We start from the raw sequence: 18,024 nt of genomic DNA, 5'->3' as shown, positions 1-18,024 counted from the left end.
AACAAAGAGCTTTTCGTTATGCATACCTAGCGCTGCTAAGAAAAAAAGAACACATTATATGTAGTTCTAAATAAAGATTTTCAATGAATTTTGTCATTAAGATCCTCATACCTGCCTCTGCAGTCAGTTAAATGGCATATGCTGCTTGAAATATGTAGAGACAATTATCCATGATACCTTCCAGTTCTGGACTCTGAGAAAATGTATTGATTGTGCCCAGCAACAGCACATATTTAATGGGTAGGTTCAGATCAAGCCGCTATCCTGAGAATGGTTATTTGCTAACTGTGTGTTTGCCATATTTTATTGGAAGAGTAGGAAAGTACTGAAAAGGTTTTCTCTGCTAATTTGCAAATGCTGTCTTCTAACTCTTTCTTTATGGACACAATGCCACAAAATACGCATAATGTCCAGACAATGTGACTTTATGTAAGGCGGTTTGTACCGTATGCACTTCTTTTCCTGAACCAAAGGATAAGATGCTTTGTGTTTACTCCAAATAACTGATCATTTAATCTCATTAGTCATTATCATCAACAAACCTGAACCCTTTATGCTGCAGGACTGACTAGCATTGGAGCCTCTTGAGCCTCCTGTGTGTTGCATTTAAGTTAAGCATGATTATGAGCAGCGACAAGAGCAAGCATATATTACATTACAGGCATTTAGCAGATGCTCTTATCTAGAGCGACTTACACCAATTACAGGTTTTTAACCTTGTTAGCCATTTATACAGCTGGATATTGACTGACGTTCCACAGCGGTGCCCCTGTGGGGAATCAAACCGACAACCTTTTGGTTATGAGTCCTGCTCCTTAACCACTATGCTACACTGCCTCCTCCTTAATGCCCCTTAATACTGATGAGTTTCCATAGAGCCAGTGATTGCTGCAGATTGATCCACACTAGTGTTCAAAGCAAATCAATACAGGTTGATACACAAAAGGCTTTAGTGTGCTTGGATGAACGGGAGTGCTTTCAGAGAGCACACCTTTTGCAGGCAGCAGTACACTTGTGTAAGTTATTCTTTAGTCATTTAAATACAGGTTTTCCATATAGGCATACTGGTCTCTAGGCAACACAAGGTTTTTTGTGTCTGTTTTTTTAGTTATGATTATTTTTGAGATCATTTCAATTGTTCCTACATTAGAGAATCATTAAAATAAAATCAAAATCAAGAATATGATGTGCCTGTACCAAATAGTGTATTCACAGCCCGACAAAAAGAGATTGGATGACCTAGCTCTTGGCCTGTATGTTCTACAGTAAGGAACTTGCCAACAACATCATCTAATTTGTCTTGGAAAGTGACAGTTCTGAGCTTAATCTGATAAATCTCAGCACCAAAGTATATGCAGTATATCAAAGAAGCTCCAGAGATGTGACTGGTATTATGCCAGCACATGACTAACAGGGTGGTAACCTGGGAGAACAATCTCCTAAGTGCAGAGGACAATAAAGGGGTTTGCAAGAGGGATTGCCAACACTAAACATGAAGATATGGTTGGGTAGGGGGGCTCTCATCACTATGAAACCATGGACCAAAGAACAAGGAGTCTGGCAATTAGTGTATGCTTGCGCACAATTTCAGCTTCAATTTAAAGAGATCGCTTTGATGCTGGAGGTGTTTACAATGCAGTGGAAGGAACAACCCAGAATTTCTTTGGAAAGCCAGAAAGGACTTTCTGGTTGAAATGGTAAGACTTGTCATTTGATATGATTAAAGTGCACCTCCTTTGAAAATGAAGAATGAATAATCCTTTGCATTTATTCGGATGGAAATGGAATGAGAAGGGTAAGTGTTGTAGTTATGACATTTGTTAAATCTGATAAGGCAGGCCTGTTGCGTTTGATAAAAGATCCATTTGTCAGGATAACTAGTTATTTTACTATGTTTAAGAGCTGCCACCAGGTATATGGCCATATTGAGCAGTTGGGGGGGGGGGGGGGGTGCTGAGCACTATCATGGTGCGATACACCACAGACAAACAAATTCTCTATTTGCAATGGTTTTTCAGGGTTTATAATTTTTACTTCTAAGGTTGGCAAAGTTCTTAACTGATACGTTAATTGTACATTTCGGTTTACGTAAACGTAATTGGCTAATTAACCAATGTCCTGATCATCTTCTCCCTAAACCACAGTGGGTAGACAGAAGCAACTGAAGCACATGCATACCCAGCCTTTGAGTGTGTGCACCCAAAAAATTTTAATCCCATGTTGTGAAGGTGTGGCTCCTTCACCAGTACGATTACTAAATCACTTCAGTCCTATATGGATATGTACTATGTACTATGATAGTACTATATACTGTGTGTGCATATATACACAAACACACACATACATATGTGTATATATACATACATGTGTATATATACACATATATATATATGTATGTGTGTGTGTGACAGGGAGAGAGACAGACTTTATATGTATGTACTTTTCCAGACATAATGTTTTCTACTTGAGTCTGCAGCATGTTATTTAGTGCATATTACTTTGTATTATTCAGTAGATAGTAGTCGCAGAAATTTGCATGCAGGCAATGGAAGCGAGATGAAGTTGGTATCTGGTGTCCGCCCTGCTGCTGGGCATATACTCCTTATTATCTTCCTAGCTTTCTGGCTGATGGATTTTTCATAAAGGAGGAAACCTGCTGCATTAAACACATCTCCTAAGGCATGAGATATCGCTCTAAATGAAAGCGGGAGGCAGAGCTTGTAAGAGCGTGTTTTATGAAACGTGTGTCCACCATTTCCTCCATGTTGGACTGGGGTTGTGTGTGTGTGTGTGGGGGGGTGTGTGTGGGGGGGGGGGGGGTGGCTGAAAGTCCTTGATTATTTATATGTACCCGTAAACTGTGCCTTTTGCCACATATGCAGTAATGCACAGAAATACATTGACTTGTATGTGCGGAGGGATGTTGTGTATGGTTGACTTTTCAACAATCAACCATCACATTACTGAGCACACATCGTTTAGCTTCAGTTTTTTGTGAACAAAACTGCAGTGAGGCGTGAAGGCAGATTCAGTTTTTTTTTATAGTAACTTCAAAATAAATAATGGACGAGAGTTCAAAATAGCATTGGACCAAGCAAGCTTCCCTTATTTCTTTCTACAGATGAATTTTGGCAGAAGACCTAAGAGAGGAAGAGGGAGCCACATATTAAAGCTAGAGATAACAGCAAAGTGTTTATGTTGGCTGAGCAGAATCAGAAACACCATTCTGTAAAGCGGGCAGATGGAGCCAATAGCAGACAATACAGAATAGCACTGCCTCTTCTGTGGGTTGGGCCAAAAATACACCAGCAGACAGTGTAGGATAACAATGCCTCTTCTGTGGAATGGCCCAGAAGTAAGTCGAGCAGATGTAGAATTTCTCCCAAGTGGAATCAGGAGGTGTGCAGGAATAATTAAATGAAGTCAAATAAAGACAGAGCAAGCAACTTTCAAAAAACATGAAGTCTAAGCACCTTCAAAAGCACATATTCAAAAACATCAATAAATTTATGTCAGCTGTGACATGAAGGATTTTTTTGGAGATGAATCGCTGAATTTTTGATCAATTCATAAATCAGTCAGTGGGAGATATGACTTATTGAATGGCACACTGAATCACACCGTCTCTAGTTTTTGAGTATAAGCCTTCAGGACCGTAGGATAAATCAGAGTCTATGGCAGAATGAACTGGCCATCAAGATAAAGCCTGTGGATAACCACAGAAAGAGACAGAGGAATGGGAGGGAAAATCATGGAGCATCCTGCTAGCACATGGTGCCTCAAAGCATGAGCTTGAATTTCCAGGAGGATTGGCACTTGACAGTGGATTACTAAGTGACGTTCTCCAATTTGCACCCAAGCTGGAGTTGGAATTAGGTGTATCCAAAAGGCAGCAAGGCTGTGAAGGATGCGTGGATGACTGAGCAATTGCAGAGTACCGCTTGCCAAGAAGGGAATGCATGCGGGCATGTTATTCTATTACATTTTGTCATTTGGCAGAAGCTCTTATCCAGAGCGACTAACAAAGACAGAGAACAAAGTGCATCTAGCGAAATTACATGAGAATGCACACGCTTTGATACATAAGTGCAATGAGCATGTGTAGTTAGCCCCTCTTTGTGCCTCGCAAGTCCCCAGCTATATCAACCTGTACCTCAGTGGCAGCAGACTGTGTTCATTGGATTGATGTTCATTTGTAAGGGGGCTTGGATGTTTGTACCGTGCCATTCCGAGGCGGTGTAAGCCTGGGGGAACAGCTGTCAGTGAGACCTCAGACCCATTTAGCAGGTGATGTAGGGTGCTTGTGGCAGCATGCAGACAGGTCAGTGCTGCTGATGGACACAGTTCGCTTCAGGGCTCCACAGCTCCTCCACACTGTTTCAGTATGGCTACTTCAGTGCTAACTCTGTGCTTTTGCGGCATTATAAATATGCTATCAATAGAATGATCTGTATTTCAATGAATATTAATGTTGTGCAGTATATAAGCATGTATTTACCTGCCTTTAAGTTTTTTGTTTTTGTTTTCCTTTAACAGACCTTTTGTTATTTATGCTATCTCACCTGAAGAGAAATGTATAGTGAATTAAGTTTGTTCAAACTGTGAACAAAACAGAGGTGCAATCCTTGGGAATCCCTTACCAAAGAGTCCATTTAGTATATATGTAGTGTTACATAATGTGTCATTAGAAGATGAGTTTGGTTTATGACTGTTTTTGTGCCAAAAACTCAGGCTCATAAGTTTCTCACTTCCTCACTTCTCTCTCTCTCTCTCTCTCTCTCTGTCTCATTCTCTTCTGTAAAGGGAGGCCTACTTGCCGGTGTGCAGTAGGGTTCACAGGTCCCTACTGTGAGAAGCGTATCTGTGACAGTTACTGCCTGAATGGGGGCACCTGTGACATCAGCCTGGGGAACCAGCCCGTATGTCACTGCATGGCAGAGTACACCGGAGACCGCTGTCTGTACCGTGAGTGCTGCTCCTCTACTTCAGTACTGTAGCACCATAGGCCTTCACCAGCGCCAAGCTAACCCCTGAGGTGTTCAGAATTACTCTGACACTCCACAGCTTGCATTAATAATCACCAAAACTCCCCAAGTGCTGTTCATAATAACCATAGCACTTCTTAACAGATATTCATTATCATCACAGCCACATCGCAGCTGACTAAGAAAGAATAGCTCAGTATTGTCAGTACTCAGAATGACTACAGTACTCCTGTGATTCCAGTGTAGTCTATAGGCAAACACACCTCTTTGGAGCATGCATCATCCATATCATGTTCAATCTACCCACACTCCATTCACTTAACAACTACTGTAGTTAGCTAGCATCAGGGAATAAAACTAGTTCTTCCTTAAAATGGAAGAGTGCTGATGGAAGAGTGCTGATAACAAGTTTAGCTAACTGGATAGCTGAGTATAACTTCAATGTTATAACACAAGTGCCATTACTAATTATTCAAAGTAATGTACAGCAACAAAATCATGCAAGTTTATTTTGCCTTACCTTGCCTCCTCAGTTCCCCAAAATTAAGTGGCAAATTTCCCATAGAGATCCATTGAGAAAGTGTCAAAAAAGGAGGAATGGACAAAACATGAAGGGAGGTACACTGCTGGGCAGGGAAAAGGAGGCGTAGCATAGCAGAAGTACTCTTTTCTTCCACTCTTGTGAATTTTGTGTCCTAAATGCTCATGACATGCTATGAAATTGCCCGGTGACTGGGCTTGGAATTCACATTCACCTCAGTACTGCTCCTGATGCATTAAAAACTATACTTCTCTCCAGGAATTCTCAATTGCCAAACCATCACTAGCTTTCATTTTCACTACCTTTTTCTGTCAGTGGAATATTTGCTCTGTTCTATATAAATTGGACTCAAAGTATTGCTGGTTACTTATTCTGTAAGATTCCCTTCATAGTTCAATCATAGATTTAATGGGATAGTTATTCATCATGGAATTGCTACAATAAAGTGAAATTGTTTACTTGCTGTACAGTATGTATTTATTTCACTGATCCTGATTAAAATGTTATCTGCTGAACAACTCCATTGAATGATTCCGATATTTGTGTTTGAGATGTTTGCTCTTTAACTGTTGACTATTTGACAGTATAGAGAGATCTCCTTGCTCACTCTAAATTGCACAAATTTATGAATGTTGCCCTTAATTAAGATGATGAGATACACATTTTGGCAGCATGCGTAATGCACACGCGTATGCAAATGTATAATTTACAACACTCACTTGGATGCATTTTGTAAGTATGAAACCAATGTGAGCATAATATTTCAGGATTCTCTCTGACATAAACCATAATCACATAAGAAACACAAATGTGGTGCATTATGTACATTAAACAGTGGTAATGCTTAGTGTTATATATGACACTTACATTCTGATTCCAACACAGTGTACCACCGTTTTAACAGAAGAATAGTTATAACTTCTTTCTAATGGTTTTAATGGAGCTTTCAGCAAAAACTGTTTCATCACGTTAATGTAACTAAAATAAAATGTGGTTCAAGTGCAGCTTGTGAAGGTTCCTGTTCCACACTGGAGCATAGAAAATGCAGCTAGAGAATATCAAATAAGAAAACAATACCGCCTGTCAGGAAGAGCTTTGTTAGAAAAAAAATCCATAATTCAAATCCCCTTTGATAAGCAGAGAGAGACTGTGTTCGCAAACTGAAATGCTGCTTTTTCAATCATTCTGGAATTCTGTGTGCACTGACAACTTGCTTGCTGCTTTTGTTCACACTGTACTATTGTAATTTGTGGAGAAAAATTAATGCGTTGAAGCAGTTAATCACCCGGGGGTGTTAAGATTTTCTGTCTAATGGTAGTCATTTAATGTGAATTAAGTCTTATTACCTTTCGTGTGGAGTTGCAATAAAACCGTCCCAGAGGATGAGCCCTTTAGAGCTATCTGTTCCTGTCTGTTGTCATCCTCTCTTCCTGTGACAGACATCTGCCACCACTTCTGCGTGAACTCCAAGGCCTGCACGCTGTCCAGCAGCGGCCACGTGGAGTGCGTGTGTCCCGCCAGGTACGAAGGGAGGAAGTGCGAGGTGGACAAGTGTCTGCGGTGCCGTGGCGCGCCGTGCATCATCAACCACGAGGCCGGCGACATGGCCTGCAAGTACGTGATCCGCGATGGGCCGCACGACAACCTTCTTGTTCCCCATTTATCTGTGCCGCGGGTGGAAATCGGCATGTCCTAGTGCGAGGCCTCGTAGTTGTTTTGGCCGAAAAAGGTCACCTTGTGCTGTACAAACCGCGGTGGACTTTAATTATATTGAACATATAGGTTTGACTTGCCACCTACCTATTCCCTACAGTGCCAGGCATTGATTAGCCATTGAGGAACGCTGTCCTAAGGCATGCTTTGCCACACCATTTGTTATCCAACTACAGGATACTGTGGGAAATCAGTTGCACTTGGAAGGAGTAATCCTCTCTGTGAACAATCTGCTGTTTGGAGGAAGGATCCAAATTTGGGCTTTCCCCATTTTGGCATATTTGTCTTTTTGCTTTGTTTTGTTTTGGTTTTTTTTTGGTCCTTCTTTTCTTCCCTGAAGGGATTTAAGCATAACACAAATGAATAGAGAATTAGCACACGATACACACAAAAAAGATGCTGTAACTTGTGAAGCATCCTGCTTTTTTGTAATTTTTCTAAGCGAAATATTGCAGAAGTGCAATGCTATTTGTAGAAGGAACATGTGTCTCCTGCTCATCTCCTTGCTCTGCTGTTTCCTGTGCAGCTGCACTAATGGCAGGATAGCATCCAGCTGTCAACTGTGTGACAGTTACTGTTACAATGGCGGTACCTGTCACCTTGACTCGCAGACCAACCTCCCTTTCTGTCAGTAAGTAATTACATCACAGATTTATGATGGTCATATCAAGACAGTTCCCTCTTAATTCATATTGCTTTCTATTAAATTGTACTCTGGAGAACCAAGGTACTTTTTTTTTCCTTTCCTTTGTGATATCACCAATAAATTTTGTCTCGGAGAATGGACAGGAAGAGGGGCCAGATTGGAGTGGAATGAAGCAGGCAGTGTCAGGGCAGCACTGTCATAGCAGGTTATACAGAAAGAGAGAGGGAAAGAAAGAGAAAGAGACGGAGCCGCATTGCTCCTAGGTAAATGAACGCTGGATTGAGGCAGGTCGAGAGCCTGCGATGCATCAGAATGTACCTGTACTCACTGAAGTCAGCAAAAGGGCTGATTAAAAACACTTCCAAGTGTTCACTGTTGAGAACAGGCAGTATTGCACCATGCAAGGATAGGGAATTAATGCTGGTACTCCATCTGGGTGAACAGAGCCTTTGAAACACTGATTTAAAATCAGTGGTTCGATTTAGAAAGTAAAACGTCACCGCCTTCATTGGAATTTTTTTCCAACAAATTTGGCTGCAAGTTTACCCATTTCAGGTTAGACATGCTGTTACTAACACTTACCATTTAATCAAGCCTATCTCTTTCATTCATAACAATCATGTATGAGACATTATTAAATTGTGATCAGTTATTTAATGTGTGCCAATTACATTAGGCATATTGAGAAGCAATACATGAATTGCAAGGAAATCAAGACAGTTCTTACTGCAGACCTGTACAGAACTCCAGCACCTCAAGCTAGTAAAAAAGATTCATTTTAATTTCAGTTTCAGATTAACAGCATTGTTATTTCCCCATGACCTTGTGTTCTGTGTTGTGTGTTGCAAAAAATGGCCACAGAAAATTGAATTGTTTTGACCTCTTGAACTCTCAGACAGCCTCCATGGAGACTGTGCTGCTCATGTGATTTTTAAAAAACTGGAAAACTTGGTCAATGTTCTCTACACTCCCTTAACGTATTGGTTTTATTTTAATTCGCTATGAATCATATATTGCATTGGCAAAGTCAATTCCAAATTAATTAAGTTTTGTTAAATGCGTAAGAATGTTACTGTATTTTGTGTGCTTGAAAAAGTTGATCTGAAGTTGTTCCAAAAAAAAGCAACATTATCTATTCATAAAAACTCATAAAACTTCAAGTGTTAAATCATATTGTGTCCTGACTAGTTCATCTCATATTTGTAAGGTTTTTACAGTAAATTGATTTGGTTCATGTAATGGATATTGAGCCTGAGGATTACATAAATAATAGGGCACAGATTTTGTGTCTAGACACCATATCCTTTGTCCATCTTTTACAAGATCTGTTCTAATGCACTCTGTTTGAAAATTCTCTCTCGGTACAGATTGAATAAGCATTTATTGAACAAGATCATTTGAAGACCACTGTAATCATAACTGATACAAGTAAACACAAGTGAATTAATAGAAATCCAGAAATAGATAAGTGCAATGAGCTGTGCCAGAACCTTTCTTTATTACGCTGTAAGTTTCAGGTTTCACTCCAGGAAACAGAATTCTAAGAACTCTGTTTAAAAGGGCTGTCTTTCTGGAATGGTACCAGGTAGCTTCCTAGTAAATATATTAGTAACAGTATTGCTCTTACCAAATAATTATAATTTTCATTAGTTTCTGAACAACTTGACCTTACCGGTAAATACCTTACCATTTGTTTTCCTGGTTACTACCTGGTAAATAGCGTACTGTAAAATAATTTTTGAGTTTTATGGATATCCATGCCGGAGTTCACCTGTTTTGACATTTATTATTTGTGCTTTTATTAGATAATATTTGAAGAGAAATTACATTTGTCTGATTTATTCCTGTCCCTCTAGCATCTTTTCATTTTAGTGAAAAATCTGTGGGGATGAATCCAGCGCCAATTCCCTGATGCGTCAGTTTTGAATTAGAAAGTTCTGAATTAGAAACTTCAGATAAATATCTGTTCTCGGGCTTGTGTCACAAATTTGAAGGCTTTATAAGTCTATTTTATCGTTCTATCACCCCCCCCCCCCCACACACACACCCTTCCATCCCCGCCTCAGGCACTTAGTAAACAATATCAGCATGTCTCTCAGATATGTCTTTGGAGTTGTGACTACCCATATGCTGCATTTTGGTAAGATATTTCGCTTACACAAAAGATAAGACATTTATTAAAGCTTAGAGCATCCCGGCGAAGCACAGCAACTATAACCTCACAATCCCGAGATTTGCAGACATATCACTTTTATCCTCTTTTGGGCTGTACTGCTAGGAATGGAAAATAATGAAGCGGAAAAAAGTCACCATGGGTTGTGTGATACACTATTTCTGTCAAACCTAGATGAGAAAAATGAATAATTAATGTCTCGTCTGTGTATCTCATGTATATGTTTTTACACGCTGTTTGTCAGTGGCTGGGTTTTCCTGGCAGCTTTTATGCCACACCTTTTGCAGATCTGAATGTACAGCAGGGAACAAATCATGGACCAACTGCTTGACCTCTCCTTAAGTGGTGTCACTCCAGCTGAATACTTGCTTATAGTGAGAATGTATCGCTGTTTAATGTGTTTTTTTTTTTTTCCTTTAAATTCCTGACAATGCGTCATCTCACTGCAATCTCCACAGCTGCACGGCAGGGTTCAAAAACCAGCGCTGTGATGAGCGGGCAAACCCGTGCAGTTACTACTGTCAGAATGAGGGGATTTGCACGTTGACTGCCTTTAACAAACCCCGGTGCAAGTAGGTTCACAGCCTTTTTCCCAAACTAAAAGACGCTCGTCACCGTCTGCCATCCCAGCAGCATCCGGTCAGCATTGTTCTCTCGCTCACTCCCTCAACGCCACCTCCACGTCCGCACCGATCTTACTCTCCCTCTGTGACCCTTGGGCTCATTGTGCTTACCTGTGCCACACTGCAGCATACCTGCATCCCATTCCACCCTGGGGGCATGCACACCTGTGGGTTTGTAGACTGAGAGACCGTGTCACTGTGTGCGTGTGTGTGTGCACGAGCATGCGTGTGTGTGCGTGCCTGCATGTGTGTGTGAGTGAGTGGGTGAGTTAGTGTATGTGTGTGTGTGCGTGCGTGCGTTTGTATGGAGGCAAATGCGTGCCTGTTGTGCAGTGAATTGCTTGTCATGTTTTAGTGCATGATTCTAGACAGCATACTGCCTCTAAGTCAGTGAGTTCTTTTGGAAAGTTATTTTATGTGGAAAACATGTATTATCTCACAGGTTTTCACTTTCTCTTTATTTAGGTGTACATCATCAGTAATGCGGTTCCATCAGGTCTTTACTGAAAGAGAGCAGGTTTTGACTACTAGCTGCAAAACCAGCATAGTTTACTTTTTATGTAATTTGCAATTATTTTTTGCTTACTGTAGGCTCTTCCCAGGGGTATGATTCATTGGCTGTGTGTCACCTGCAAGATGTTAACCTGTTCATGAACCTTTGATTAAATGTTGCTGACAGCTTATTTAATTTGATGTAATTTTATTTCATGATCATCTAGCCGCTGTTGATTATTTATGCTCTGGTGGCGTGTTGGCCTCTGGAAAATAAGACCCCCTTCTAACCACTAACTGGGGTTATTCATCATTCCCACCGTATCACTTCCAAACGCAAACGTGATGATGGCTGCGTTGCTCACAGTGCCGTCGCTCACCCTCACAGACGGTGCGGTAATTTTCACAGCGCCTGCATCCCCATCACACACACTCACCGCCTCCGGTGTTATAGGATCGAGGCCTTATCGGCAGCTCTCGGCTTTCGCCCTGCTTGAAGCGGCAAGCTTCCTGATCATTAATGCCCACCCTGGGGTTCGGCGGGGTGCAACTGCTCTCTCAGCGGCAGGCTAGGCCGGGAGAGCGGCGGGTGTCCATTAATTGCGCCTCCTTAATTGGCTCCTTTCAGGTGTTCAGCCAACTGGTCGGGCACGCAGTGCGAGAGGCCGGCCCCCAAGAGCAGCCGCTCCGATGGCAACGGTGGGAGTGAGTATCGGAGCACACCTTCTCCTCCTGTTCTGCTGCGCCTCTGCGCCTCAGCCCTCTCTGACTGAGGGGATAGAAACACTCCTCCCAGGCCTCTGAGTCATGAAACTTTTATCAGCGCTTCCATTTTGTTTGGTGCTGGAGATTTGACCTGGCATTCTCATCGATTTGCCAGTGTCCAAAGTCTGCATCTCGGAGAAAGGTGTGAGTGAGACAGCCAGGGTAATCTAACAATAACTCTATAAGGGGCTGCTTGTAGGAAAATGGAAAAGGACTGTAATTATGTGCATCCAATTGCAGAATGTGAGTGGTCGGATTGAAGTAAAGCCTTCCGATGGCTTTTAAGTGTGCGTATTGAAACTGAGGTCTTGAATGGTCTTCCACAGCAAACATTGTTTACCCTTGACCAAAGCTTATTTACAATGTATACTGCAATTTGCTATTTTCTTATCACAAATACATTGTTTGTCAGATGTACTATATAGGCAGATATATATACGTATACTGATATTAGTACTATTAGTAAATGTATACATTTAAATAAGTAGACTTGAATTACAGTCTTAATAAATACAGTAGAAAATGAAGCAATGGGACTTGCACTAGATGACAGTTCAGAACACAGAGAACAGCAACGCTCCAGTCTTCGGGTTGGCGTGTTTGTTTAGCTACAGGGGAAACAAGAGAGTAAGAGTCAAAGGATAGCATGGAAACATTGCATTCATCTTCCCTTATGAGATCTCTGAATGGAAAAACAAGCTAAATAAAATAAGTAAAAATAAGAAAGACAACAAAACAACAAACTCAAACAAAGACTCCTAATGGGAAATAAAATTTTTGTTGCTGTTCAGCCATTATTTACTCGGCTGCAGCTCTTTCCCTTGCTCCCCTGCCTCTCCCGTGTCGTAAATCTCAATTTTGTGTCATAAAATAATTAATGGCGGCGTTTTTATAAATGTCTCCAATGCAGATCATCGTAAAAAGGGTCATTGTGAACCAGGAACTCCCTGTATATCAAACTGATGGATAATATGACGCAACCTAGGAATGAGAGAAAAAAGGTGTGGTAACACCCTGAAGAAATGGATTATGTGAAAGTCACCTGCTATTTTTTTTTTCCAGGTAGCGTAGCCATCGTTGTCCCCCTCGTCCTGCTGGTGATACTAATAACCACCGTGGTGGCAGGCATCCTCATTTGCAAAAGAAGGCAAAGGTACAACGGCAAACTGCCCATGCGAAATGCTGTCGGTTGAATGTAAAAATGTAAAAACCTCATCATTGTTGCTGTTCTTCTAGCTAATAAATGTTTTCATTTGCAGGGGTAAACGAGTGCAGCGACAGCCTATGGCCAATGGAGGAATAAACGTGGAGATTGGCAACCCCTCCTACAACATGTATGAGATGGACCACGATAACCACGCAGACGCCGGCAGCCTCCTGCATCCAAACTTCAGACTCGACCCGCATAAGGTGGGCAAATCCGCTAACTTTACGACAGCCTATGAGCACAGTCCCACTAAATAAGGTGAAATCCGAAGAGCAGGATTTTACTCCACGTTGTCATCATGTATCAAATGGGAAATCATCAAATGTACACTGTGTGATGAGAATAGGATGACCCAGTTCTGCGTTAATGTCCGCTAGCTTTCTTCTATGTTCACCTTCACTGTGTAGTGAAGAGCAAGCTGCTGACAAGAGTCTCAGACGTCTTGCATTTCAGTGCCACTGATAAAATTTCCTCAGTACATATCCAGCTGTGAAAATGGATAATGTAAAAATTGCAAATAATGTAACTCATTCTGGATGAGAGCATCTGCCAAGCAAATCTAATGTAATGTCATTATTGACTGAAACCTTGAAGTACTTGCTAGATTTAAAGTATGCTTTTTCGTCCTCTCCATTTTATTCAAGTAGCTCAAATTGGCACGCTTTATGTTCATGAGATGTAATGCTCTGCTCAGTCTTATTTTCAGGATATAACTCATAGAGAACTGTATAGAGTATAGTATAGAGAACTGACTAATATGTAGGGATTGGGAACTGAACAAAATAATGTTTTGCTACACTGTGTTCTGTGTACACTACAGGGAGCCAGTGTAGGGTGTTCATTTCAGCAAAAAGTCTATATAAAATAAATATATGATATATGATAAAACTGTATTGTGTGAAACTTACTTACTTACAGAAACAGATATAGGCATTCATGGACCCAATAAGTGTTGGATAGTTGTTGACTGAACAGACACTAATAAGTACTAAAAATGTTAACTTGTTTTAATATCTTTAAATCAGAAACAATAGGCAATTTAAACACATTTTTTTGAAGTTTGTACTGTTTTCTCCCCATGAAGGGGCGATATTTTTTGCAAAATATATGCTTAACTTCTGCCATTAAATAGTCCCTCTCCAACTGAGTGCATTGTTCCTGAATTAGCCCACTGTGGTGAATTATGAGGGCTAGAGAAAAGTGTTTGGTGGAGTCATCCGTGAGAGACAAACCTTATAACATTGGCATCAAGGTTACACAAAGTGGTAATGATGGTGAAATTTTATGCAGTTCATTGTATAAAATCGGATTGTATAAAATCAACACTTTAGCTCATACATTTATAGATAACAAGGGGCTCATCTAATATTTCTCTAAGACTAAACTCAACACTTTAGCTCATACATTTATAGATAACAAGGGGCTCATCTAAAATTTATCTAAGACTAAACTAACTCCTTTTCTAACTAACTCCTTTTCTAACCAGAACCATTCAACTAACACTGAAGTCTAAACATTCATTCTGTATCCTCACACCCATTTGCTACATCTTCAAGCTTCCACATACACCTACTATGACACTCAACTGAATATGAAATGCCATGCAATGACTCCTGCTGTCGGATTATGACACTTATGATTTAGTATCATCTTTGCTCTTAGACTAACCTTCTTGCATGGACTTTTGTAAGTCGGTCTAGATAAAATAGTATGCCAAATTACTAAACGTGAAAGCAACTTCCCTCCTTCCCCAAAGCACACTTATGTGCACAGGAATAGCTGACCTCCCAGTAGGATGTTTGTGTGGTATTATGTGTGCTGTCAATAGAGTTCCGTCCCAACTAATCAGCTGTTAGTTCATTTTATTTATTTATTTTTGCCGCACACTCCTCGAACACAATACAGTTTATCATATATGGTAAACAGAGCGTGAACTGAATTTTCTGGTTAACTGTGTGCTGTTATCATTAAGTCTATTTATTAACCTTTTTTATATTTATTGGTTTTCAGGCTAGAATGGAGAAGCCATGTCACGAATAGGCATAGATATGTAGAGTCCAGCAGCGTGCACATAGCAGTTTTAGCAGTAAGGCACTTGATGACATAAGATTCCTTATGTGTTGCAGGGCTGGTGTGTGCAATCCAGTGACTCTCGTAGAATGGCCACACATGCTGTCCCAAAGGAGATTATCCCAGGACAGGTGAACTCCCCGTCTGATCACCTCAGCCAAAATAGCACACTGGTGTTAGCAGTGCAGCTTGTTCAGTTTCACCTCCATACAGTATTAGCATTTCAAAGGCAGCTATAGAATCATATCTAACATGTGCAATTTAAACAGATTTGCGCAGAGTTACAAAGTACAAAATCAAATACCTTTTTCTGATGCATCAACCATGAAAGAGCATGTATCCAATGTAATCACATTTATTAGCATGATCGTGTGATTTTGTGTTTTCTTTTTCATGTGATGGCATGAGTTCATTGTAACCTGATTGATGTTTTAATGTAATGATATGCACATGGATCTGTAGATTTCTTATCCTCTTAATCTGCTCCCTTATTATTTTGGTTGAAATCATAAATATTGTTTGAAATTTAATGAGTCTTCTGAATGACAGTATATTGTTTGAGCATAAGTCTCGTAAAACCATTCAACCATCATCATCTACTGTATTGGCTTTCACTGTGGGATAAAATACAAATTTGAATTACGGCGTTACAGTATATTAGAATGTCTCACTTTCTGACAGGGGGGAGGGGGGGGGAGAGAAACCTGATATGGTGTGTCTTACACAGACATTCCTGTTGAGTGATCAAGCCTTCAGTTTGTGACCAAAAAAAAAAGGGAAATACAAAAACATCTGTCGGTGTTCCAGTTGGCCAGAGCTTGTCTGTAGTCACCTGGAGGGCTGGTGAAGTCCTTGTCAACACAATTTCTCGTTTCATGTTAAATGGTTATCAGAGTAGAGAGGAGACACGAAGCGTCTTTCAAGGCTTACTTTTTTAGCTACATTTGATTTTGCCATAGGAAAAAACAAACACATAAACCAACTCAGCTTTTATTTGTACATGTTTCTTGTACCATTACAGCCCATGAACTATTCAAACCCAGTGTATGCGAAGATTTACGTTGATGGGCAAAACTGTCGAAAACCAGTGTTGAACATCGCTGAGAGGAGAGAGCTACTCCCAAAGAAACTGGAAGCAATGATTCAGGAAACAGCTGCATAGCTTGATTTTACATGCTTTTTATATGATCTGTATAAATGTACAGGGGAAAAAAAAAGAATTTTCTATGTCCTATCAGGATCTGATAATCTCTTTAATTGGTTTGTTATCAGCATTACCTCTTTGTTTTGTGTGCAGAGAATTATGGACATACCACACCGCAGATTCATAAATGACCTTATGCACCATAAAGCTATGAAGTGGGATCTGTTTCAAAAAGAAACAAAAAAAACAAAGTTTTTATTTTCTGTATGTGTTGTTTTGTTACAGTAATTATGCTGAACCTGTTGTTTTCTCTGTTGTTATTGTTCCAGTTTGTCTTTTATAATTTATTGTCTATCACTCAGATGTTGCATCTACAGTACAACTATGATCCCTTAACTAGATACACAGGTATTATTATTAATTATTCCTTTTAATTTAAAATGTGTGCTTTATTTGTGTTTTAAGCAAAAGTTACTTATTTTGATGTTAAACGTATTTGTTTTTTCTGCAAAGTTTATTATATTTTAATTTTTTCAGAAAATTCAGTTTTGACAAAACACCCTTCCAAACAGATATGCCATCTTTATTCCACTCTAATTCTACTTTAAACGGCAAAAAAAACATTCATATCTAAATATTCATTTTTTTCTAATTTTACATTTTTTGTTCAGTCTTTTGTAGGATTTGACATGACTAAGGATTTATTTGCAATCTACAGCTGAACATGTCCCTTATGATCCAGGGTTGGAATAACGGGCAAAAATAGGAAACTTCTCCATTTTCTGCAGATCTCTGGAGTAAATGAATTATATATCAGCTGACTGTTTGGCTGTATGAAGAACATTTAGCAGGACTTCACTTTTATATATTTTTTGTTGTTAGTTTGTTTTGTCAGATTTACCTTCACAGATTGGCACATAGATTTAACAAGTTATACAATTTTGTATTTGATTTGTATGTTATGTTTGGCTGCTTGTATTTTGAAGAAATGTAGTTTTATACAAAATGTCTGTCAATATGAAATAAAAAGGTATTACCACCATTTCAGACATATTTATCATTTCATTTTACAAGAGATGGTATTTTTGAGCAGGGGATGTATTGCATCTTCTATGGCTTAAATGGCTTCCATATAACATGAGACCCACATACACAGTCCCTGTTACAGATTTCTTTCTTTGCCTCTTTTGATTGTGCTGCACTGGCATTCCACATTCTAGCATACGGGAGCCTTCAGTCTGTTAGCTCAAACTTGTAAAGATGTAATATCATTGAATCAAAGGTTACCTATGCAGCAGAGTGAATTAGTTACTGTACAAAAGATTGAAGCACTCTGCCAGATCCAGACAGTGATAGAAAGACCGTTTTGTTGGAAAACTGACCATTCCAGCCTTGTCAACAGAAAATTAATCCTGACATCATGTATCACTACTAAGAAGAAGAATAAAATTCGATGAGCACCTTTCATACAAAGAAACAAGTATCTCAGACTGATTCACAATGAAATGAAAAGGACAATACATTAAAATTAATTATAAAATTCTGCAAAATCATGATGTGGCTGTGATAAACTACTCCATAATTTTTGTGCATAAACAGAAAAGGACGCTCCACCACTTCGTACATGAACTTTTGCTCAGCTAATGAGTTAGTGTGGAGCCACAT

At 39.8% G+C, this 18,024-nt stretch overlaps 1 protein-coding gene across 1 annotated transcript in view; it reads left to right on the top strand.

The window, feature by feature from the left end:
* LOC118785532 (low-density lipoprotein receptor-related protein 1B-like) overlaps window positions 1-16,531 on the top strand; it is a 306,119-nt gene extending 289,588 nt beyond the window's left edge. Inside the window, exons 83-91 of the mRNA XM_036540253.1 lie at window positions 4,804-4,965; window positions 6,966-7,140; window positions 7,766-7,870; window positions 10,517-10,630; window positions 11,802-11,878; window positions 13,001-13,091; window positions 13,198-13,348; window positions 15,272-15,346; window positions 16,237-16,531. Coding sequence (XP_036396146.1) covers window positions 4,804-4,965; window positions 6,966-7,140; window positions 7,766-7,870; window positions 10,517-10,630; window positions 11,802-11,878; window positions 13,001-13,091; window positions 13,198-13,348; window positions 15,272-15,346; window positions 16,237-16,377 — 1,091 coding nt within the window. The 3' untranslated portion in view covers window positions 16,378-16,531. The remainder of the gene's footprint in view (window positions 1-4,803; window positions 4,966-6,965; window positions 7,141-7,765; window positions 7,871-10,516; window positions 10,631-11,801; window positions 11,879-13,000; window positions 13,092-13,197; window positions 13,349-15,271; window positions 15,347-16,236) is intronic.
* Window positions 16,532-18,024: the final 1,493 nt, after the last annotated feature.

The sequence above is a fragment of the Megalops cyprinoides genome, chromosome 11 (assembly GCF_013368585.1).
Source record: "Megalops cyprinoides isolate fMegCyp1 chromosome 11, fMegCyp1.pri, whole genome shotgun sequence".
Taxonomy (NCBI): Eukaryota; Metazoa; Chordata; class Actinopteri; order Elopiformes; family Megalopidae; genus Megalops; species Megalops cyprinoides.
This window is presented reverse-complemented; position numbering and strand designations above follow the sequence as displayed.